Source organism: Podarcis muralis, chromosome 11 (assembly GCF_964188315.1).
Source record: "Podarcis muralis chromosome 11, rPodMur119.hap1.1, whole genome shotgun sequence".
Classification (NCBI taxonomy): Eukaryota; Metazoa; Chordata; class Lepidosauria; order Squamata; family Lacertidae; genus Podarcis; species Podarcis muralis.
This window is the reverse complement of record NC_135665.1, coordinates 40524080-40548751: the sequence shown is the minus strand read 5'-3', so window position 1 is coordinate 40548751 and position 24672 is coordinate 40524080. Positions and strand designations below refer to the sequence as shown.

The window sequence follows — 24672 nt, the reverse complement described above, 5'->3', positions numbered from 1 at the left end:
CCACGCTTTTGAAGCTTCAGAGGCCACTGAGTGCCCAAAGTTAAATCGGCACAATTATCAGACCTGGGCAAAATGGTGTGAGAGTTTGCTGCGTCAGTATGGAGTCTGGCATACTGTGTCTCAAGCCCCCCCAGATCCTCTGACAGAGAAATGGGAGGCCCAGAATTCGAGGGCCATTGACATAATAGTCTTATCTGTCTCTCTGGAGGAAATTGCTACGCTTGCTGGCAACGTGACGGCACGTAAGATGTGGTATGCTTTGATGAAAGCTCACAACTCAGTCGTCCCAGCCCAGAGTTTGACTGCATCGGAGGTCCTGGCTGTTTCCCAGAATGCGAGTGAATGCAGGGATGCTGAGGGCACCGGTTGCAAGCTGCAGGGGGAGCAGACTGTGATGTCATCCCAGGCAGCATTCCAGCCTCCAGGGGGAGCCAAGGAGTCAGCAGCTGAGAGCTCTGTTTCTCGTGAGAACCAAGGTCATCGCCTTTGCAGAGGCCGGAAAGGCAAAGGTAAACAGGCGTCTGCAGATGGCCCGAAGCAGAAGGGGGGTGAAGAGCCCGCGCCAGTGGAAAACAAGGCTTTGTTAGCTGGCACTGCTTCACCAAAGGCTAAAGGCACGTCTGCTGACCAGAAGCAGGGGGGCAAGCTGCAAAAGCCCACGCCAGTGGAAGACAAAGCTATGTCTGCTGGCACAGCTTCACCAAAGGCTAAAGGCACGTCTGCTGGCCAGGAGCAGCAGGGGGGCAAGCTGCAAAAGCCCAAGCAAGTGGAAAACAAGGGTTTGCTTGCTGTGAAGGCTGCTCCAACAGCCAAAGGCAGCTTTGTTGTTGATTCAGGTGCCAGCCGCCATATTTCTAAGGATCGCCACCTGTTTATCTCCTTCAAGCCTCAGGAAGGTGAGATCCACCTGGCTGATGGAAGGACGTTGCAAATTGCAGGAGAAGGGACTGTGAAACTTGCAAGTTTGCACACAACCATCAGCGGGGTACTATATGTTCCTGGAGCTGCAAGCAATTTATTGAGCGTCCCGCAGCTTACTGGACGTGGTTTTCAGATTTCCTTCAAGAGGAGCGTCTGTGTCATCAGTAAAGGCAAAGAGGACTATTTGCATGCAAAGTTTATGGATGGTTTGTTCCATATAACTTATGATGACAATGCTGTTGTATCTAATGCTGATTCTTGTTGTGTTGCACAAACTAACAAAGTTCTTCATGCAGGTTGCATTCATGAAGCGCATCGAAGGTTTGGTCACCTCTCTTGGAAGGCACTGGCCAAGATGCCAGAGGTGGTTGAGGGTTTGAACATCAAACCCTGTAAATATCACATGAAGTGTGTATCTTGTGCAGAGAACAAGGTGAAGGTTGCTCCAAAAGGCAAAGAGTCTAGCAGGCAGGCTTCCAAGCCCTACCAGCTAGTGCACGCAGACCTGGTTGGGCCACTTACGCCCTCTTTAGGAGGAGCAAGGTTCTTCATGGTTCTAATTGATTCTTTTTCTAGGTACATTCATGTGTTTTTGCTCGAACAGAAATCGCAAGCGTTTCCGAAGTTTAAAGCATTCTGTGCTTGGTTGGAGAATGTGCACGGTAAACGTATTTCCTGTCTGTTTTCCGATCGAGGTGGGGAATTCACTTCTCAGCAGTTTGAAGCTTTCCTGACTGAGAAGGGAATCCAGCATGACATGTCAACCCCCAGATCGCCATGGATGAATGGGCTTGCGGAGAGAGCAAATCAAACATTGCTGCAAGGAATGAAAACCTTGTTGCATGATGCCAATCTCCCTGATAAGTTTTGGGGGGAGGCTTTGGGGAATCTGGTTTACTCCGTTAATCGCAGATTGTCATCACCCATTGGTTGTACCCCCTATGAGAAGATGTTTGGCAAGAAACCCAACACCAAACACATGAGAATTTTTGGTTCTGACATGTGGGTACGCACCCCACAAACCAACAAGCTTGGGAAGCGTGGGGCACATGGTTTGTTCATGGGGTACGAAAAAGGTGCATACAGGGTATGGATGACTGACTCTAAATCCATAAAGTTCACAAGGAGTGTTGAGTACAATCCTAAGTGGGGGGAAAATGTGGGAATTTTCCAGAGTTACCCAGAGGAGGATGAAGGTGATGTCAAGCAAGCAGCTAAAGCTGAGGAAGCTGCTGAGGATGATGAGGATGATGATGATGATGATGATGATGATCAGAGTTCGGATTCCAGTTCAGTGGGCGGCGCTGCTGCTGATGTCAGTGAGAGTGATGACACAGCAGACTACAAGAGTGCAAAGGCCTCAGTCAGACCATCTGATGCGTCTGACAATGAACTGGAAGAACCACTGTTCACCATTGGTCATTTTTCTCCTAAGAAAGAGGAGATGAGTCCAGAAGACTTGCGTCTAGTACGTAGGTCTGAAAGGGCGACCAAAGGCAGACCTCCTAAGAGGTATGCTGATGAGTTTGCTAAGACAGCAACTGCTGTTCTTAGTAGCTCAGAGAAGGTGTGGGAACCTTCAAGCTTCAAAGAGGTTCAGGAGTTAACCTCTAAAGATGCTGAGCCTTGGCTTAATGCCATGAAGGCTGAAGTTGATTCCTTGAACAGGAACCAAACTTGGGAGCTGGTACCGGTAGTCCCAGGTATGAGACTGGTTGGCAGCAAATGGGTCTTCAAGGCCAAGACAGACCAGAATGGCAAGGTTGTCAGACACAAAGCTAGATTGGTTGCCAGAGGTTTTTCACAGGTACCAGGACAGGATTACCACGAGACCTACTCACCCACCGTCAAATATGAGAGCATTCGGCTGATGCTCAAGATCGCTGCGGAGGAGAAACTGCATGTTTCTCATCATGACATTAATACAGCTTTTTTGTACGGGATTTTGAACGAGGAGCTGTTTATGCTTCCACCTGACGGGATGGAGATACAGAAGGGAATGGTCTGTAAACTGCGGAAATCCTTATATGGTCTCAAGCAGAGTGCTAGGTGTTGGAACACAAAACTCACTGAAACGTTGCTTTCTCTAGGTTTTCACCAGGGCAAAGCTGATCCATGTGTGTTTGTCAAGGAGGAGGGGCAAAACAAACTGTATTGTTTATGTTTTGTTGATGATCTTCTGATGTTTTGGAAGAATCAGGCTTTTTATCAAAGCACCCTAGCTCAGCTGAAGGAGCACTTTGACATGAAGGATCTTGGTGAGGTATCCAACTATCTTTCTCTGCAGGTGGAGAAGGACCAAGCAGGTAATTTTCTGGTACACCAAACACAGAAAATTGCTGATGTATTAACCAGGTTGAATTTGGTTGATGCAAACCCAGCAGACACACCGATGGTGACAGGTTACCAGGTAGACAGTACTGCTGAAGCGTTTTCTGACACAACGCTATACAGATGCGTTCTAGGCAAGCTGAATTTCATTGCCAGATGTTCAAGACCTGACATAGCTGTAAGCTGTAATCTGCTTAGCAGACATGCCAACAATCCTACGGTTCAGGATTGGAAAGCTCTGAAGCGCATAGCCCGCTATTTGAAAGGGACTATGCACTACAGGCTGAGGTTCACCAGTCAGAAGACTGGAGGTCTTGAAATCTTTGCAGATGCAAGTTTTGGAAGTGACACCACAGATGGTACAAGCACTTCTGGAGTATGCTACATGTACAACCACTGCCTGTTTGACTGGTTGTGCAAGAAGCAAACAACAGTGAGCCTAAGTTCCTGTGAAGCAGAACTCAATGCTCTGTCATTTTCACTCATGGATTGTGAATGGTTGATGCAACTGTTTAAGGACATCGGGGTTTCTGTGAAATGTCCTATACAAGTGTACCAAGACAATAGATCATGTTTGGCTTTGCTGAACTCTGAGAGTTGCAAGCAAAGAACCAAGTACTTGCAGATTAAGCTACATCGTGCAAGAGAGTGTATTCAGAAAGGACTGATTCGGGTGTCCTACATGGCAGGAAATGAAATTCCTGCTGATCTGTTGTCTAAGGTTGTTAACAAAGAACAACTTAAGGTTTATGTACAAAGGTTGCAATTGAGTGAACCACAGGTACAACAGGTTACACGGAAAGGGGGAGGATGTTAGGATATTTCCGTTCCACCTTAAGAGAGAGCAGGCTTGTGGGTCACAGAGTCTGCGTATTTCCTGTTGAGGATGTTTATGTTTGCTGTTTCCTTTCGATTTCAGTCGGTCAGAGACACTGACACAGAACGGTCATGTTTTCTCTTTGTTCTGTTCAACGCTAAATAAAATCTGTAAATTATGCTCTTCTTCGGTGCAAGCTTTCTGGCTGTGTTTTCTGCTGATAAAGAACAGTGTGCACAAGCCTGGAATGTGGCAATCTATTTCTGAGGCTTCGTGTCGCTAACTGCTGGATCTGCCTGGCTACGGGAGATCGATGGATGTCCGACAGCCGGCTTGGGGCCATGATGGACAATATCTCCCTGGCAGTTTCCCAACAGCCATCACTGCCTGGGTGTCCGCCTGTCAAGCGTGCCAGGAGTCGAGGCCTGCACCACCGGCAGCTAAGGGATACACCTGGGAGACGCCAAAGACACCCTGGTCGAGGGTGCACATCGATCTGGCTGGCCCCTTTCACGGCCGGACCTTTATGGTAGTGGTGGACGCCTATTCCAAATGGCTGGAGGTCGCCCTGATGCCCTCCACCACTACCGAAGCTGTCATCCGGGTGCTGCGAGGCCTGTTTGCAACGCATGGGTGTCCTGATGTCCTTGTCTCTGACAACGGACCGCAGTTCACATCAGGCACGTTTGAGCGGTATCTTTTGGGACTGGGCATCCGCCATGCCCTAACGGCACCCTTTCATCCATCCAGCAACGGGCAAGCGGAAAGAATGGTGCGTTCGACAAAAGAGGCACTGGCGCGCCTGGACCGGGGAGACTGGCATGAGCGGGTCGCCGAATACTTGTTCGCGCAACACATCACCCCTCATGCGGCCACAGGGAGGAGTCCTGCGGAACTGCTTATGGGCCGCCGCCTCAGGTCACCGCTCGACCGGCTACACCCAGACTTTGCCGTGGCTGAACCCCCAGGCTGTGCCAACGCACCACGGTCATTTGTCCCAGGAAACCAGGTCTTTGCCCGGAACTATGTGGGGGACATCCCTTGGGTGCCAGCCACAGTAGTGGGAGTCACTGGACCTCGCTCGTACCAGGTGGCACTCGAAGACGGGCGCTTGTGGCGACGGCACATAGACCAACTTAGGCGCAGGGTTGGGGACTTGGACACTACCGAGGTGCCCCCAACTGCGCTTGCGGCTCCAGAAGAGACACGTACAGATGGCGAGGCCCCACCTACACCTCCCTCGCAAACTGCCAGCGTGGAGCCGAACCAAGCCGTCTCAGAACAGACTCAGACCACTCCACTTGCGGAGGCTCCACTCACAGCAGCGGATCCAGGGGAGTTGGTTCCAACGCCACCTAGGGTCGCACCACAGCCTCAGCGAGAACTGTGTGGCCCTCCGGACTTGGCTACCAGTCCCCGGCGGTCTGGCAGAGTTTCCAAGCGCCCAACTCATTTAAAGGACTATGTTGTTGGACAGGTATCACTGTTGGTCTAAGTATGGGAAATGTAACCGATATGCTTTTGTGCCTAATTGAACCATTACGCGTAGTGCTGTATATAAGGAAACCATTACGATTGTAACTAACGCCTTATCTCGGTGGGGAGGGGTGTTATGTAGTGTAGTTTCACCCTGGGCCAACAGGGGGATACTGTATATAGTTTTCACTCAGGTCTGTAGATAGTTTTCACTCAGGTCCGCGGCAGTTATTTTAGGCGGGAACTCTGGGCTGTTGTGGTTACAATGTGACAGCCGGCTGCCTATAAATACAGGCCGGCTGAGCTGTTCACTGTCAGTTCTATTCCAGCTTACCAGAATAAAGAGCTACTTGAAGAAATTGCTGTGCCGGCTGCTATGTCAACCCACGACTTAATACCTTCGTTTCCTGATTGTGGAATCTAGCTGCTGCTTCTGCAAAGAGCAGCAAATTATGCTGTGAAATAATTAGTTTACTAGTTAATTAAAACAGCTTAAATGTAACTGGCATTTTTCTTATAATAGGAGACAAACTCTTGCTGATGACTTTTTTGTGGGATGCATGTGTGTGGCACAAGTAGTTCACTGTCACTTTCTAATAGCAATGTGCTTACGGTAATTTGTTAGAGCATGGGCGTGTGATCTATTCGATAGGCCCCTAGTATATTAGGATTTTTAGAAAGCATTTCACACTGCCCCATGGGCATAGCCAGGATTTTTTTTTTGGGGGGGGGGAGACTTTGTTAGGCGGGGGCAGGACTTTTGTTGGGGGGGCAGAACCGATGTGATTGGTCAGTTAGGTAAGTATATTATTTTACTTGATGGGGGGAAGCTCCCCCCCCATCCCTTTTGGCTATGCCCGTGCACTGTCCCTCACTGGATACAGTGGTACCTCGGGTTAAGTACTTAATTCGTTCCGGAGGTCCGTACTTAACCTGAAACTGTTCTTAACCTGAAGCACCACTTTAGCTAATGGGGCCTCCCGCTGTCGCTGCGCCGCCAGAGCATGATTTCTATTCTCATCCTGAAGCAAAGTTCTTAACCTGAAGCACTATTTCTGGGTTAGCGGAGTCTGTAACCTGAAGCGTATTTACCCGAGGTACCACTGTACTTGAAGTCATAGAACAAGACGGTGACTTTTTTCTTAGTGCAACCTTACGCATGTGAGCTCAAAAGTAAGCCTCATTGATTTTAGTGGCATTTACTCTCATGTGTGTATAGGATTGCAGCGTTAATGGACTGGAAACTCTAAGTAAGATGAAAGAGGTTAGGATCACATGTTTCCCCTTCACAATGGAGATGGGTAAACATTGGGATCTTTATTAATACACAGCAGCTTTAAAGACAAGTGGGCGTATAACGGCATAATTTATCTTTGGCATTCATTGCCACATAGTGATGATGTTGCATGATTTGATAGAATTGGGAAGAAGTCATTGCTTTCTCAATGAGCTAAGAGAGAAATGTGTTTTTAATTAAACTGGATAACATTGAACTACAGTTTTTGCTTTGCTTTTAGCTGTAGGATTATATGGCATTTTATAAAAATCTGACCCTATCAAGTATGAGTGCTTTTATAGAACTGCCTGGCTATCTGATGCTGATTAAAAAGATGCATTAGTAAAAACACAAGAAGATTGGATGTAACTGGTATTTGTCTTAAACCTAATTCCTTATTAATCCTTTCTCTTTGCAGAACCATGAACAGACTGACTCAGCTGGAGAGACTGGACTTGGGAAGTAATGAATTCACAGAAGTGGTGAGTTCTAGCTAAGTAACGCAGCTTTCCTAAAACCTCTTATCCGTAAATCTATTTTTAATCAATGTCAAATAGAATAATCAGCTTAATGCTGTCTTACAGAGAAACTGTTGCCTGTATCTTAATTTTTTAAGGAAACTATTTTTAAAGTTAACTGATTTGTGTAGCTTTCATTTCCTGTTAGTATGATATATCTGTGACAGATGAAAGTATTTTCATATGTATTTAAACTACAAGCAAGCATTATTGTCATTTGACCACATATTAGCTTCTAAGGTTATACGTTATAATAAGTGCTTATAATTTATGCAACTATGAAAACATTTTTTTCTAGTTGATTCTGCATGTGCCTATGCAGTGAAATTCATTCTGAAATTTATAGCTGACTTTTCACTCAAATGTTATAACATCTGACAAAATACAGTATATATTTAAAGCTTGTAGGAAAAACCTAAGTAGGGCATCAGTGTGTAATAGAATGCTATATAAAAGAAAATGAACCTTCTGGAGAAATACAAAGGGCAGTATCCAATTTTGATCAGATCAATTTTCCCATTCTCCCCTCCTATCTGCAGCTGCCCCCTCCACCCCAAATTCTCCCACAAATCAACTTCCAACCAACCAGATTCTGTTCCTAACATTGATCCTTCCACTGGCATATGGACACAGTTAGATTCACTCAGTGCATTGTCAGTAATAAATGTATATCTATAATACAATCTAATCTTTTCATCTATCTTGTTTTTAACAGCCTGAAGTACTTGAACAATTAAGTGGGTTAAAAGAATTCTGGATGGATGGTAACAGACTAACTCTTATTCCAGGGGTATGTATATTTATTCCTTTAAAGGTCTGTGCTTGCTTGTGTATACTTAAAAGTCTCATAAACATTTCATCATAGGCCTTAGAGTGCACATCAGACGGATTAAAAGCTGTACCTATATGTCCATTATTTCAAGCCTCTCCATAAGCCTCATACATTCACGGTTGTTGCTTTTCCTGACCACCCTTGTTTGAAATAATACCAGAGGACGGGAAGCATATTCGTGTCAGCAAAACCTTGTTTTGCTTTGATTTGACAACTTTAGCTAAACCAGTCATCCACACCCAATATGCCTTGTATTTTATGTATTTAGTGTAACTTATGACAATAGTGTGCTTAAATGGCATCCATTAGAACGTGTAGCTTCATGTATCAGTATGCCTTCACTCTTGATTACTTGGAATAATCTGATGTATTTCTGGTCACTTTTTTATACTCAAGAATGTAAATGTTCATAAAACAGTTGGTAGAAATGCGAACCTGCTTCTTCAATTGTTTAACATTCTGAAAAATGCAGGTGAATATTTTATGTGTTCACCCAAAAGATGTACGGTCGAAGAAAAATTGTGAAACTGAATATGACATTGTGACAATCCTCTTTAGAGGCATAACCTTCACTTTGTATTAGTTTAGGCGCGTCTGCATCAGTGGAACTTTACAGCAGCCTCTAAGAATGAAATATCCACAGCTGGACACTATGCTTAAGATTTGGATTTTGTACAGGCAGCTATCAAAATGTGCATGCTAGCTGGTTACTAGAATGCTGATGTTACAGGCCTGATAGATCTTAGCAAATAGCTATTTTTTATTATCTGCAGAATAGAATATATTTTAACACAGAATCTTTTTACTTTGCCCATACTTTTATATTTTCAGTTTATGGGCAGTTTGAAGCACTTGACCTACTTGGATGTTTCCAAAAACAACATTGAAACTCTTGAAGAGGGTGTTTCAGGATGTGAAAGTTTACAAGACCTGCTGTTATCTAGTAATTCACTTCAGCAACTACCAGAGTCTATTGGTTTGTATTGTCCAAAGTTAACTATTACTATATTTCAGAAACCAAAATAACATTTGTGACATGCTGTATGTAGGCCAAAAGTAAAAATGAAAACAGCTTCTTCATCTTGCACAAATTGTGTTTGCATATCTAGGTCCAGTCAAGGAAGGTTTTTCTACTCAAATTCAGGTGATTCCTCCCTATAGTCCTCTACAACGCAGCCCAAACTATTAAGGAGCCTTCTACCCCTACCCGCCCCACCAGAGAGACATTTTAGGGGCTGCAGAGAGCAGGGAAGTTAAAAGAAAGTTCAGTTGCAATAGCTGCCTTACATTCATGCAACCACTGGATACAACCCTGTTAGCTAGTATTTTTGCTGTGCAGTGTTGATCTTCAGGACTAAAATGATCTTGCCACACAGGCTTAATAGCTGCTGTGCTAAAGGGCCCCAATTTAAGATTCAAGAAGTGGAAGATTTCCCTAGAAATTGGTAATTGCTTTTCTTTGAAAGGCCTTGGTCTTCACATTGCAGAAGGAAATCAGGGGAGCCACTTGCCAGCCTTTTTGCAGGCCCTGTTCCACAAGTATGAAGTGCAGGATGCCTTAGACATTAGCCACTGATGCTCCCAGTCGTGGGAGAAATACCGTATTTTTCCATGTATAAGACTAGGTTTCCCCCCTAAAAATAATGTCCAGGATTTGGGGGCATCTTATACATGGGGGCCATCTCCCCCCCATTTTCTTAAATTGGAGTCCCCAAAAATAGGGGGCTCCTTATACATGGGGGCATCTTATAGACAAAAAAATACGGTATATTTCTTTTGTTTGTTTTTTCGCGACATGGACTGGGGTGGGACAGGTAGAGTGAAACATCACTTTCAGACCTTTGTCCATGTGTCCCCTCGTACAAAGCAAGAATGTCTGTTTTCTATGAACACTATCTTATTATGATATATGTTTTACAACAGGGTCCCTGAAGAAATTAACAATTCTTAAAATTGATGAAAATCAGCTAATGTATCTGCCAGACTCTATAGGAGGGTAGGTATTTCTGAATAAATAAGGGCTTATATTCTATGGTTTTGTTCCTTAATGACTTCTTGTTTGGTTACAATCCTCTTATCTACTGCACATCAAATACAGTACCATGTAGACATTGCCTGGTTTTATCAGTTGTTGGTTCATACTCCAGCAGATTATTTTGGAAAGGCTACAGGTAGCTTGGAATAATGAGCTTTGGGCTATATTTTTAAAAGGGGCGAACTTCAGCCCTACATTTAGCTCTTATTACTTAGCATTTATATTACAACTGGATATTAATTTTTATTTTGTTCATTTTAAAATGGCACTGTCATGTAAAAGACTTTTTAATTTAATAAATTTAATTGAATTTCAGTTTAACATCAGTTGAAGAACTGGACTGTAGCTTCAATGAGATTGAAGCGTTGCCTTCATCTATTGGACAGCTCTCTAATACAAGGACCTTTGCTGCAGATCATAACTTTTTAACACAGTTGCCACCAGAGGTAAGTTCTTATTAATGAAAATCTAGTTTTTAATATATTGCATACGTTTAGATTTGTAAGCAAGAGTATATCTGCATGCTTTTATTTCTGTACATTTCAAGTTGATTAAAACTAGCTGAAATCTTAGGATGCAGGTTTGGTTGGTGGAATAAATTTCCAAAGTGTCAGTCATAATCATGCAATTAAAGATATTAATAAGATGTATACTTAAAAGGAAGAGGCCACTCATCTGCCAATTTTGCTATTAAAGCACATTCTGTTCAGAGATGAGAAAAAGCTTTGACCAGAGAATGCAAGCTCTCAGTATTTCCTCAGCTGTGAAGTGATTCCAACTTCAAAACGGACATAATGGTGCATGCAAAACAGATGCAGCCATCATTCTTACCCCTTTACACATGCTTCAGGTGGATTTTCCTGCCTCCTTTTTAATGCATGAACTTTCATGTGATTGATCTGTATATTCAAGAAATGTATCTCCCCTCCATCTGTGTTTTTTTTATTCACTATATCCATCATTTTCATTGTATTCTGTATGTGTTTATGCCAATAAACTCTTAATTATTAAAAAGAAAGAGGAAGAAAGGAAGAATGAAAGAAAGGAAAGGAAAGAAAGAGAACCATTTATGCCACCTCAAGCTCCTTGAAAGAAAGATGAAAAAGAAATAGTTTTAAGGATGAGGGTAGCTGAATGTTCCTTGTTGACATCAAGTGAAGCCTGCCTTAACTTGAATATGCAAATGGATGTCAGAACAGTTGTCAGTAGGCACAAGTTGTCATGTTATTTTCTGACAAAAAGTTATTGCACAGAAAAAATGGCATTAGGCAATGTGCATTGGACTAAAGAGAAGAAAGTTCCTAGACCAAAGAGTCATGCAGTTTTCTGAAATACATTATGTACAGGAGTCATAAGTTAGATCTGCACTAGTAGAAACCTGTGCCTCAATTGTACAACTGATGCTTATTCTTCCGTTCAGCTATACCAAGAATGAATATGATTGCTGTGTTTGCTATGCATTTGCATGCCATTGAAAGGCGTTGGCGATGACTAATTTGCATGGCAGCATTCCAGTATAGGAGATATAGTGTGTACTTTGTTCCTTCCTCTTACGTCCTGTTGCTTATGCACCAATAAATGACACAAGCTTCCTGCAGCAACAGACTAACATGACTACCACTCTGAGAATCAAATCCATGGGCTCACAGCAGCCTAAAAGAGTCAAGCAAATTACAGCCTTTGAGGCATAGCTGTCAACCTTCCCTTTTTTTGCGGGAAATTCCCTTATTCCAGCGCTGCTTCCCGCTGCTATCCCAGATTGTTAGATATCCCATAGACTGTCCCTGGGACAGGTGAGGCTGCTGATCCCTTATTTTCGAGGCTGCTGATCCCTTATTTTCAAATCTGAAAGGTGACAGCTATTCTTTGAGGATGGTTGCTGGATGCCACAAGAATAGTCAAACTGGCCTGCATTCTATAGGTCTGTGGTCTCCAATGACCACAAGAGCACTGTGAAAGATGCCTGTGAAAGCCTCTGTACTCCCCTCACTTCTGCCTCCCTGGCCAGCAGTTAAACCCCCACCCCTTTATAAGTGAGAAGGGAGAAATCTCTACCTGGAAATTACAAGAAGTTGAGAGAGGAGGCAGGAGTTGTTTTGCCCCTTCCCACTTCCCCTTTCAACTCTATAGTTTTCTAATATTGCAGAGGAAATAAGAGTGTCTGGGAGGGAAGGTGTATTGAAAGAGAAAGGAAAAAGGGATGGGAGAGGAAGGATGGACATGAGAAGAGAATAAAAGAAGATGAACTCTGTGTGTGTGTACACACACACACGTGCACGCACTTTCCTACTTTCTGTGGTTTAGTACACTTCTTTGTTTGTCTCTCCCCCTTGGAGTGGGATATGGATCTGTTTTTGCTTTTGGTGTTCTCTGTTCTCCTTGGGAGGCTGGGTTTTTTCCGTCGTTTTCTCCTCCTCAGGGGTAGGGAATGTCTTGTGTGTTTGGGTGGTTTTCCTCTCTCCTGCTCTCTGGGGTCTGAGTTTGTTCCCCCTGCCTGCCCAGTGCTCAAGAAACAAACTGGAATAACAGGTTTGTGGTGGTGCGCGTTACATAATTTGAAATGGGTCCAGAAAGGTTGGGAACCTCTTCTTTAGGTGGAAAAAAAAAGTACATATAACCTCATTGTGAAAAAATACTGGTGCAAGTTTAAAGGCAACGGATAAATCACTATCTTAATTTCCTCTAATCCACCCTGACCTTTCTTGTCCCTTTATATCCAAAATAATGTGGTTCCTAGTTAGTGGAAATTTTTCTCTTTGAAAATACATCCAAGCAAGTGTTTCTTTTCCTATTAAAAAATAATAGATAAATGCATGACTTAAAACATTCAGCAGCTAATACTCTGGACTGCTGAGTAATCAAACTTACTTATTTATTTTTCAGATTGGAAACTGGAAACATGTAACTGTTCTGTTCTTACATTCTAATAAGCTGGAGTTCCTCCCAGAGGAAATGGGTGATATGCAGAAATTAAAAGTCATCAATCTAAGTGACAATAGGTTTGTTATTTGCATTCTTTTGTGTCAATTATGAATAATGAAGCGCCACTCAATGACCATAGGTCAGTCACTGTTTCTTAGCCCTAAGTGCCTTCCTTTCCCCCCATGGCTTGTTGTGAAGATAAAATAATGGAATGGAAGTGCATTTACCAATTTGAGATCCTTGGAGAGGGATGAAATATAAATGTAATGAATCGTGGTATCAAATTACCATAATTGTATCAAAATGCATTTGTTGCCCTCGTGGCTCTTAATTTGGTGGTTGCTTCCTTTGTGGAAAAGTGTGTATACAAAGATTCAGCTGTTCTGGCTGAAAAGCTTGGACAGGTCTGGGAACTGAGGTGCTAGCGAGAGACAGGATAAGAATTTAAGCATAATATGGTCCATTGCCAGTCCATAAACTGCAATTGATTGTGTAGGATGGAACCAAGAGACTAATGCTTAGTGTCTGAAGTTGACTGAGGCCACAGTTGTGTTGGCAAGATGGGGGAAAACTCAGGAGTTTGGAACACTCTCCCCCTGGATAAGACTAGTTAGTGATTCTAGCATGAGTTTTTATATTCTGTAACACTGCTGTGGCAGAGCAGCCTTCCTCATCTAGTACCTTCCAGATGTTGTTGGACTACAACTCCCATTAGCCCCATCCAGTATGGCCTATGGGCAGGGATTATGGGATTTGTAGTGCTAGAGGTCACCCGATTTGGAAATGCTGCCCTATTAGTTATGCTGGGATTGTTATCTGATCAGAGAAAGCTACTGGTTAGATGTTGTTGTTTAGTCGTTTAGTCGTGTCCGACTCTTCGTGACCCCATGGACCAGAGCACGCCAGGCACTCCTGTCTTCCACTGCCTCCCGCAGTTTGGTCAGGCTCATGTTTGTAGCTTCGAGAACACTATCCAACCATCTCATCCTCTGTCGTCCCCTTCTCCTAGTGCCCTCCATCTTTCCCAACATCAGGGTCTTTTCCAGGGAGTCTTCTCTTCTCATGAGGTGGCCAAAGTATTGGAGCCTCAGCTTCACAATCTGTCCTTCCAGTGAGCACTCCGGTCTGATTTCCTTAAGAATGGATGCGTTTGATCTTCTTGCAGTCCATGGGACTCTCAAGAGTCTCCTCCAGCACCATAATTCAAAAGCATCAATTCTTCGGCGATCAGCCTTCTTTATGGTCCAGCTCTCACTTCCATACATCACTACTGGGAAAACCATGGCTTTAACTATACGGACCTTTGTTGGTAAGGTGATGTCTCTACTTTTTAAGATGTTGTCTAGATTTGCCATCGCCTTTCTCCCAAGGAGCAGGCGTCTTTTAATTTCGTGACTGCTGTCACCATCTGCAGTGATCATGGAGCCCAAGAAAATAAAATCTCTCACTGCCTCCATTTCTTCCCCTTCTATTTGCCAGGAGGTGATGGGACCAGTGGCCATGATCTTCGTTTTTTTGATGTTGAGCTTCAGACCATATTTTGCGCTCTCCTCTTTCACCCTCATTAAAAGGTTCTTTAATTCCTCCTCACTTTCTGCCATCAAGGTTGTGTCATCTGCATATCTGAGGTTGTTGATATTTCTTCCGGCGATCTTAATTCCAGCTTGGGATTCATCCAGCCCAGCCTTTCGCAAGATGAATTCTGCATATAAGTTAAATAAGCAGGGGGACAATATACAGCCTAGTCGTACTCCTTTCCCAATTTTGAACCAATCAGTTGTTCCATATCCAGTTCTAACTGTAGCTTCTTGTCCCACATAGAGATTTCTCAGGAGACAGATGAGGTGATCAGGCACTCCCATTTCTTTAAGAACTTGCCATAGTTTGCTGTGGTCAACACAGTCAAAGGCTTTTGCATAGTCAATGAAGCAGAAGTAGATGTCTTTCTGGAACTCTCTAGCTTTCTCCATAATCCAGCGCATGTTTGCAATTTGGTCTCTGGTTCCTCTGCCTCTTCTAAATCCAGCTTGCACTTCTGGGAGTTCTCGGTCCACATACTGCTTAAGCCTGCCTTGTAGAATTTTAAGCATAACCTTGCTAGCGTGTGAAATGAGTGCAATTGTGCGGTAGTTGGAGCATTCTTTGGCACTTCCCTTCTTTGGGATTGGGATGTAGACTGATCTTCTCCAATCCTCTGGCCACTGCTGAGTTTTCCAAATTTGCTGGCATATTGAGTGTAGCACCTTAACAGCATCATCTTTTAAAATTTTAAATAATTCAGCTGGAATATCATCACTTCCACTGGCCTTGTTATTAGCGATGCTTTCTAAGGCCCATTTGACTTCACTTTCCAGGATGTCTGGCTCAAGGTCAGCAACCACACTACCTGGGGTATACGAGACATCAATTTCTTTCTGGTATAGTTCCTCTGTGTATTCTTGCCACCTCTTCTTGATGTCTTCTGCTTCTGTTAGGTCCTTTCCACTTTTGTCTTTTATTATGGAAATCTTTGTACAAAATGTTCCTTTCATATCTCCAATTTTCTTGAACAGATCTCTGGTTTTTCCCATTCTATTGTTTTTCTCTATTTCTTTGCATTGCTCGTTTAAGAAGGCCTTCTTGTCTCTCCTTGCTATTTTTTGGAAATCTGCATTCAATTTCCTGTATCTTTCACTATCTCCCTCGCATTTTGCTTGCCTTCTCTCCCCCGCTATTTGTAAGGCCTCGTTGGACAGCCACTTTGCTTTCTTGCATTTCCTTTTCATTGGGATGGTTTTAGTTGCTGCCTCTTGTATAATGTTACGAGCCTCCATCCATAGTTCTTCAGGCACTCTGTCCACCAAATCTAAATCCTTAAACCTGTTCCTCACTTCCACTGTGTATTCATAAGGGATTTGACTTAGATTGTATCTTACCGGCCCAGTGGTTTTTCCTACTTTCTTCAGTTTAAGCTTGAATTTTGCTATAAGAAGCTGATGATCTGAGCCACAGTCAGCTCCAGGTCTTGTTTTTGCTGACTGTATAGAGCTTCTCCATCTTTGGCTGCAGAGAATATAATCAATCTGATTTCGATGCTGCCCATCTGGTGATGTCCATGTGTAGAGTCGTCTCTTGTGTTGTTGGAAAAGAGTGTTTGTGATGACCAGCTTGTTCTCTTGACAGAACTCTATTAGCCTTTGCCCTGCTTCGTTTTGAACTCCAAGGCCAAACTTGCCAGTTGTTCCTTTTATCTCTTGACTCCCTACTTTAGCATTCCAATCCCCTATTATGAGCAGAACATCCTTCTTTGGTGTCACTTCTATAAGGTCTTGTAAGTCTTCATAGAATTGGTCAATTTCAGTTTCTTCAGCACCAGTAGTTGGTGCATAAACTTGGATTACTGTGATGTTAAAAGGTCTGCCTTGGATTCGTATCGAGATCATTCTATCATTTTTGAGATTGCATCCCAGTACAGCTTTCACCACTCTTTTGTTGACTATGAGGGCCACTCCATTTCTTTTACGGGTTTCTTGCCCACAGTAGTAGATATGATAGTCATCCGAACTGAATTCGCCCATTCCCGTCCATTTTAGTTCACTGATACCCAAGATGTCAATATTTATTCTTGCCATCTCATTTTTGACCACCTCCAACTTACCAAGGTTCATGGTTCTTACATTCCAGGTTCCTATGCAATATTTTTCTTTACAGCATTGGACTTTCCTTTCGCTTCCATGCATATCCGCAACTGAGCGTCCTTTCGGCTTTGGCCCAGCCGCTTCATCAGCTCTGGATCTACTTGTACTTGTCCTCCGCTCTTCCCCAGTAGCATGTTGGACACCTTCCGACCTGAGGGGCTCATCTTCCAGCCTCATAACTTTTATATGCCTGTTGTCTTTGTCCATGGAGTTTTCTTGGCAGGGATACTGGAGTGGCTTGCCAGTTCCTGCTCCAGGTGGATCACGTTTGGTCAAAACTCTCCACTATGACCTGTCCATCTTGGGTGGCCCTGCACGGCATAGCTCATAGCTTCTCTGAGTTATTCAAGCCCCTTCGCCACGGCAAGGCAGTGATCCATGAAGGAGACTGGTTAGATAGTAGGGGTTAATTCTTGGGTTGCTGTGGGTATGAGGTTGTTGCTTGTGGGGGGGATGTGTGTGTGTGAGAGAGAGAATCACACTGGACAAAAAGTTGCTATTTCTTTGGATCTGGATAATGTTGAATGAAAAGCTTTTGACTAAAGAAATCTAATGCTGCAAACAAGTCCATCTGTTTTAAAACCAAAAGTAAAAACATATAATGTTTTTCATATTCAGGGGTGGGGAACCTTTGTCATCCTGACAGTCCTATTCCCTCATGGGCAGTCTTCCAGAGGCTTCATGCCAGAGAAAGAAATTCGGTGAAGCGATGGGTGTGACTCTTGCCTTTGCACAGCAGGCTACATTCCAGCAATGCATAAGCTGGAAGCTTATGCAGGCACATGCACACACATCTTCCTGGTGCTTTTTTCCTAGAAAAATAGGTGCCGGTACTCACCATGAAGTTGCCAGGGGTCACCAGCCTTTTTTGATTGAAGAGGTTGTGGGGCACCAGTCATGCAATGGCTGCATTGGAGGGGGTATGGCATAACACAAAATGGCTGCCCTGGGGGTGTGACATAAAACAAAATTAGAGAGGCAGCCATCCCTGACAACCTTATGCTTACCATAGGAAGACAGCTAAGTGTTTGGAGATAAAAGTATGGAGTATGGCGATAAAAGGTGTGCACACACTCTGACTGATGCTGGTGCTATTGCTGTCTAACAAACAACCGGGAGCATTTCTCAATACAAAAATATATATACATGGTAGCCACACCGCTCTCATTTTACAGAAATCACTAGAAGGTACCTACACCTTTTGCCCCATAACTTTCTTTCTTGGAGGGCTAGTACCTACTTCCAGGAACCACGTCACTCATGGGCACTGGGTTGGTGATTCTTTATCTATGGTATCCTCATTCTGGTCTGTTCTTAGATAAATAATTTGTTTTTATGCATAATCTTTGTATCACATGTTTCCTTCACAGACTGAAGTATTTGCCCTATACCTTTACAAAGCTGCAGCAGCTGACTGCCATGTGGCTATCAGATAATCAGGTAAGCATTGCTTATTTTTAGCACGATTAGAAGTTGTTTTTTTAATTTCTTGCAATCCTAACAAATTTTAAAACTAGCCCCTCATTGACATACATAAATCCCCTTTGGACTCAAATATATTTTTGGCTTCTGAATTTGGTATTTCTCACAAAGTGATCACATTGGACCTAATGTTCTGATGAGCCAAAGGATCCTATTATTGTCTTGAAGTGCATGCACATGCTGTTAAAGGATTATCATTGGCATTCTGCAAAACGGTTATGCATCATGAATAGGGTGTGTACAAAACTCTTTTAAAACATCTACTCCTCTTTATCTTGAGACTTGGTTAATAAAATTACTCAGCATACTTAATATATTGGCTATGTTTTAATATTTCATATCAAATATATATTCTTGATGAAAATGAAACTAGGATTTCGCTGCATGCACGTGTATAGAATGTGTATATATTCCTAATGGCGTTACTTGTTTTGTTTGTATTCTCAGTCTAAACCACTCATTCCACTTCAAAAAGAAGTTGACCCAGAAACACAGAAAACAGTACTTACTAATTATATGTTTCCACAGCAACCAAGATCTGAAGAGGGTAGGAATTTGATTTTATTTTTTCCAATTTTTTTAAAAAAGTTTGATGATAAAGGGAGTATCTATTTAGATTGGATTACTGATTTTACTATTTCTAACTTTTAAATTATTGGGCCCTCATCTGTATCAGGGTCCTGAAGTCCCAGACCCCTTGGAGCTTATTTGCTTAGGAATCAATTTCCTTTTTCTATTCTTTAGTTATGTTTATATCTGATAACGAAAGTTTCAACCCTTCACTGTGGGAGGAGCAGAGGAAACAGCGTGCTCAGGTTGCTTTTGAATGTGATGAAGATAAAGATGAAAGAGAGGCACCACCCAGGGTATGCAATTGCTTTATTCTGTCATGATTTCCTTCCTACGTTTCACACTTTCTGCCTTTAATAGGATCTCCTGCTGAGGTGGGTAACCTCCTAGCAACTCTCTCACAATTTCTTTTGCACAACCTTCAGGCTTCAGTGAGATTCTAGAGGATCATAGCTTTCATTTAGACAGTCTTTAACGTGAAGCTCTTTGAGGTTATGCTGTGAAGGCACATGATGCAGCCAGCCAATGATTTGAAGTTGGCCTGGCCCTGGTTAGTGGTTGGATAACAAAATCTCTGGGAACCTCGTGCATGTCATGCTCAGTCCTGCTGCTTTTTGTTCTGTTTGTTTTGTCGTTTTAATGAAGTGAATTATTAGTCTTTTTCTTCCTGGTGTTTGCAAGATTTTGTTAGCCATGTTTATTGGAGGAGAAAAGAGGAGTAGAAATGTAATTTAAAATAACAATTAGTTTTAAAGATGGGATTAAAGCGTAAATAATGCAAATAAATGTAATGGCCTGTAGGTGCAGGATGTGTGATCTGTAGCTTCATGCATGTTCCAGCTTTCTTTTACAGCTTCTGGTACTGGAGCAATGCCTAGCTGAGACTGATCCTGCGAAAATAATGAGTTCCCTAGAGACAGAGTTGAGTAGAAATGTGAGAAATGTAAGGAGGACAGTACATGTGCATTCCCCATTCACTTCAATGCCAGCAGCCGCCCTATGATTATAGTGGAAAGTTTCTTCTCTTCCACAGCTGATGTCAGAATTTGCAGAGTTGCTTTGCAACTGTGATGCGACTTCTAAAAACTATTTTTTCTTGCTTAGGAGGGTAATTTGAAGAGGTATCCAACACCTTACCCTGATGAGCTGAAGAATATGGTCAAAACAGTTCAAACAATAGTGCACAGACTGAAAGATGAAGAAAACCCAGATGATGCTAGTAAAGAAACAAAGCCAGAAAGTCAGCCACTTTCAATGAAAGATACAGGTGTAAAGGTTAGTTTCAAAATTCTATTTTTGTCATATTTTGTTCATTTTAATGAAATACTAAAATTTGAACTGTGGAAATGTTTGTATATAATCATAAATATTTACCAAAAAAACCACACACCTTACCTTTGGCGTTCCACAGAGTAATTATCCAGCTCTGGTAGACTGGAAATGTTAACATGGACTGAGAGTAATTGATTTGAGTGTATTGGCCACTATTTAGAAAATAGCTTAAGTAATGTTCTCTGATTCTGGTAAGGAGGCATCTCTGCTTTCAGCACCTTTCTTTCCTCCCCCTTGTTGGTCTTTGCAGAGAAAAATCAAAGGGTTCACAGATGGCGTGAGGTCAAAATTCCATTTGATTTATATCCAGATTATTACGAGATAAAAGTGGCGAAATAGTAGTTTGTCACTTGCAGAAATGTGTTGATTCCTGTCGTGAACTCAGTGGTCCCAAGTGATACAGGGTGGGAGTTGTGCTCAGATTAGCTGGAGGAGGAGGAGAGTACTGAGGACACTGCAAGCAGGGAGGGGCAGGACCCCCGCACACGTGATCCTTTCTCTTTAGAGGCCAGAGAAGGGGAGGCAGTCCCACTTGCTCTCTCTGCTGCCCCCTCCATCAATGGAAGAAAGAGCTTCCCTAGCAATGGGGAAGAGCATAGACGAGCCAGAAGGAGAGGCTGGGCAGCTGGACTGGGTAGCTCTGTTCTGTAGCTGAGAACTTGGGGCCACCTTTGCTGTTGGCAGCAGACCCACACCCCCATTAGGCGAAGCAGAAAACTCCCAAGTGCACCAGTCTCACAAGTGAGCATGCTATGTATCACCTTTAAAAGATGATGGGGGGAGGGGTTGTGCCCATTTGTTGCAGGGTTCAACCAGCCTCAGACCCTGATAGCATTATTGAACTCTTAGTCACCTTTGGTGATCTTTACTTGTTAAACTTGATCTGAATCTTTACAATCCTTGAATAAAACTTCCTTTCTTACGTACACATAAGCCTCTGTTGTTGTGTTTGGGACAGTTCACCCAAGCCTTTTCTGACCCTTAGTTTGGACAGCGCTAATGGCTGGGTTTGGGTGGCTATTGGTATTCATCCTTTGTGGAAGGGGTGGACATTTTCTTCTGTTTTAGATGGTACTTTCTCTGGACAAACACTTAGCTTTGTATTTGTTATAGAATTTCTTACATATTTTGTTATCGTGAATTGCTTCTGGATGTGTGAAGCAATATAGAAGTATAAATAATTTACTGCACTAAACTGCCTAATTATTATTACTGCTCATTGTGACCATTTTACCGATTTTCTTGATGAGTATTGTTATTGGATGTTCTGTTATTGTGTGAACTGCTTTGATGTTTCTTTATGCAAATGAAAAGCAGTATAGATTTTTTAAAGAATAAATGAAAGTAATAAGTATACGAGCTTTGATTTCCAGAATAGAATGTTTGTTAATGTCTTTAAATCTATCATAGACTGCAGAAATTACTCCAGCAAAGAGCAAAATGGAAAACAAAGAGCAGAATGTGATAGGAAACTGTGTGCAAAAACCTAATGTAGCAGAAGTTGAGAATAGCACCGGAAACTTGCAGATGAATACTCAAGTTGAAACCTCTGAGAACAAAATACCAATTGCTTATCATGAGGATACTCTTGAGGTAGTTTAATTGTTTCCCTTGCATGTTCTCTGCCAACTAAGCAACACACAAAGCTGAGCAAAACATGATGACGAGAATATAAATTGTTTTGCTCTGCTTTATTATATGAGTTGCTACTACGTCTGATAGTTATGATTTTACTTTGCTACACGTTGTTTGATTTTGTAATTTTGTGAAATTTTGTTTGTTATACAGCTTGTCAATCACTCATAAGTGTAAGTGGGTGGCGTATAAATATATACCGTATGTTTATAGGCTAGTAGTAGGTCCTGAGCACAAAATTCCGTTCAAAGCCCAGTTTGATGCTTTGGAAAACAGCCCACCTTGGCCTGAAGTGCTTCAAAGGTTGTCACATTCATTTTGAGATCTAAGATGTGGGTTTGTTTTGGAAAACAATGAGTTTTTGACTCCCCTTCTTCATTCACTCTTGTGAATTTTTATTTAAAGCTATAACTCACCCCACCCCCACCTGAGAAACAGGCACAGCAAATTTCCCCTCCAGATTGGATTAAGCCTGCCAAATAGGTCTGGGGACTTTTCTTCATATGTTAGTTTTCCTGTTTCAAGGCCTTGGAAATGCACAAACTCTCCTTTTGTGTGCCCCACTCAATTTCCCACCCAGGTCTTTCAAAGCTTACATATTATCAGTATTTCAAATGAAGCATGTAACTACTACTACTACTACTACTACTACTAGTAGTAGTTATTGTTGTTGTTTAAGTGTTTTCTTGGTGCCTGGGTCTTGCTCCAGAGTGAGTGGTGGTTATATTGCTGTCTTCCGAAGCCCAGCCTCTGACTGCAGCTGCACAATGAGCTGCTGCTCTCAGGAGCAATCTCAATGCAATACGAAGAGTTACAGTAACAATAAAAAAATAAAAATAAATGGAGATACCAGCGCAAATGAACAATGCATGCAGAAATGCTTAGGTTTGTCTAAGGAGTTATTTATTTTGGCAAGCATCTGAAAATTTATACCACACACTTCTCCTTTGGCAGGAGTCAGAAGAGCTGTCCTCTGACGAAGAAATGAAAATAGCAGAAATGAGACCCCCTCTCATAGAAACCTCTATTAACCAACCAAAGGTGGTAACACTTGGCAATAGTAAAAAAGGTGAGCTTAAACAATCTTTCAGTTGTTCAAGTTTATACAAATAAGTTAAATTAAAACTGTATGAAAGTATCTGGAAGCATATTTTAGAACATTCATCTTTTAAAGTAGCACATGTGCGCTTAAGTTAATGGAGCATATTTTCACATGCCTTATTGCTTGGAGCATGATTACATAAGTAATTATGATCATAGTACACGTCTTACTCGACTATATTTCCTCTGCTTAAATATAATGGATGTTGCTGTGCTTGAATAACAGGCATAGAAATATGTATCTTACTCATGATAATGTCCAGTACATTTGTGAAAAATTTATGTAGTGGGGGGGGGGGGTTGCTTAATGAAGAGCTGACAGTAATTTCATAGAATTTTTAAAATTGCTTCTAGGTTATTGTATTTTAGTGTTTTGTTGGAAGCCGCCCAGAGTGGCTGGGAAAACCCAGCCAGATAGGCGGGGTATAAATTTATTATTATTATTATTATTATTATTATTATTATTATTATCCCAAATGCATGTAACTTGACCATCTGAAGCATATCACGCAGAAGCTGTGAAATATATGTATACTTCACTTCATTATGCAACCAGGAATGTAAGGGTGCATATAACATAATTTGACTATGTTTGAGGAGTTGGGTTGGGCAGCGTTAACAAATTTCAGTAGTGGGCAAAATGTTGTTGCTTTTAGCCTATACAGTACTAAGTTAAAATGAAATTGTTTAGATCTGAAATTCTGTTTCATAACAGTTTGCTAGTTAGATTGGGGTCTCTTCCAACTATACAATTCTATGATTGTATATATTCAGTAGATTTCCTGTGAAAATTATATGAAACTGAATGGACCATAAGGTAATTATATACCTATACTAAGCTAACTTGAACTCTTTTTAGATGACAGCAAAGATGTAGATTCATTGTCGGATGACCCCACACACAACAGTAATCAGAATAACAGCAATTGTTCCTCTCCTTCTCGAATGTCTGACTCGGTTTCTCTAAATACCGACAGTAGTCGTGAAGCATCTCTGTGCTCTCCAGACAAGGAAACTAACATGGCTATCACTTCCAAAATCAGGTGTGAAAAATACCACATAGCTTGGTTGCTTGGAATATTGATTTGAAAAGTCATTTTCATGTTTCTATGCTAGTTTTTTTTAATAACTTCATAAATTGTTTAAAATCATTTTAGAAATTAAATGGTGGATTTGTTGTTTTCCTATACAAGTTATAGATGACCATCCATATTGTATTTCTAAGTCTGCTTGTTTGGGTTTGCTGTCCTTTTGCTGAGTTTTGGTTTGTTGTACTGACATGGGACTTGTACACTAGAGAAGCCCAATATGTCCAAGTCAAAGCAAGCTGAGTAAGGAAATGTGCAGTTTATAGGGAATTGGCAGAAATGGAAGAAATTGCTACTACCCTCCATGAACTAGATCACCTGCCTCTTCAACATTAAGTTCTCTTGTGTTTTCCCCATTGCATCAGCATAGTTGACATGAGATACTACTTGCCCGGCAGCACCAGAATAGTTCTTGGTCGGGTGCCTTATCCCGGCACTGTCTATCTGGCCATGTAACAAATGTATTTGGACACACTTTAGCATTTCTCCTTTCACACTTGACATCTTTTTTCTGTATCTTAGCTTCTAAAAATGTTAATTACAGAGCAGATGCTCTACAGTCACTGAAGTAATTTCAGTGAAAAATAACTTAGTTTTTTGTATTGTTACCAAACATTTTGATTGTCGCTAAAGATTGTGTTTATCTTTTAATAAAGACT

The 24672-nt window shown here is 42.1% G+C and overlaps 1 protein-coding gene across 4 annotated transcripts in view; it reads left to right on the top strand.

The window, feature by feature from the left end:
• Window positions 1-24672, top strand: part of ERBIN (erbb2 interacting protein) — a 96547-nt gene that overhangs the window by 52070 nt on the left and 19805 nt on the right. For 3 of the 4 annotated variants that reach the window (XM_077936330.1, XM_028748835.2, XM_028748834.2), the window contains exons 8-20: window positions 7240-7303; window positions 8055-8129; window positions 9003-9147; window positions 10095-10167; window positions 10523-10652; window positions 13090-13205; window positions 18176-18245; window positions 18735-18834; window positions 19032-19153; window positions 19962-20132; window positions 21600-21782; window positions 22779-22893; window positions 23785-23968. In XM_077936330.1, coding sequence (XP_077792456.1) covers window positions 7240-7303; window positions 8055-8129; window positions 9003-9147; window positions 10095-10167; window positions 10523-10652; window positions 13090-13205; window positions 18176-18245; window positions 18735-18834; window positions 19032-19153; window positions 19962-20132; window positions 21600-21782; window positions 22779-22893; window positions 23785-23968 — 1548 coding nt within the window. The remainder of the gene's footprint in view (window positions 1-7239; window positions 7304-8054; window positions 8130-9002; window positions 9148-10094; window positions 10168-10522; window positions 10653-13089; window positions 13206-18175; window positions 18246-18734; window positions 18835-19031; window positions 19154-19961; window positions 20133-21599; window positions 21783-22778; window positions 22894-23784; window positions 23969-24672) is intronic. The other variant, XM_077936329.1, reaches the window with a different exon arrangement.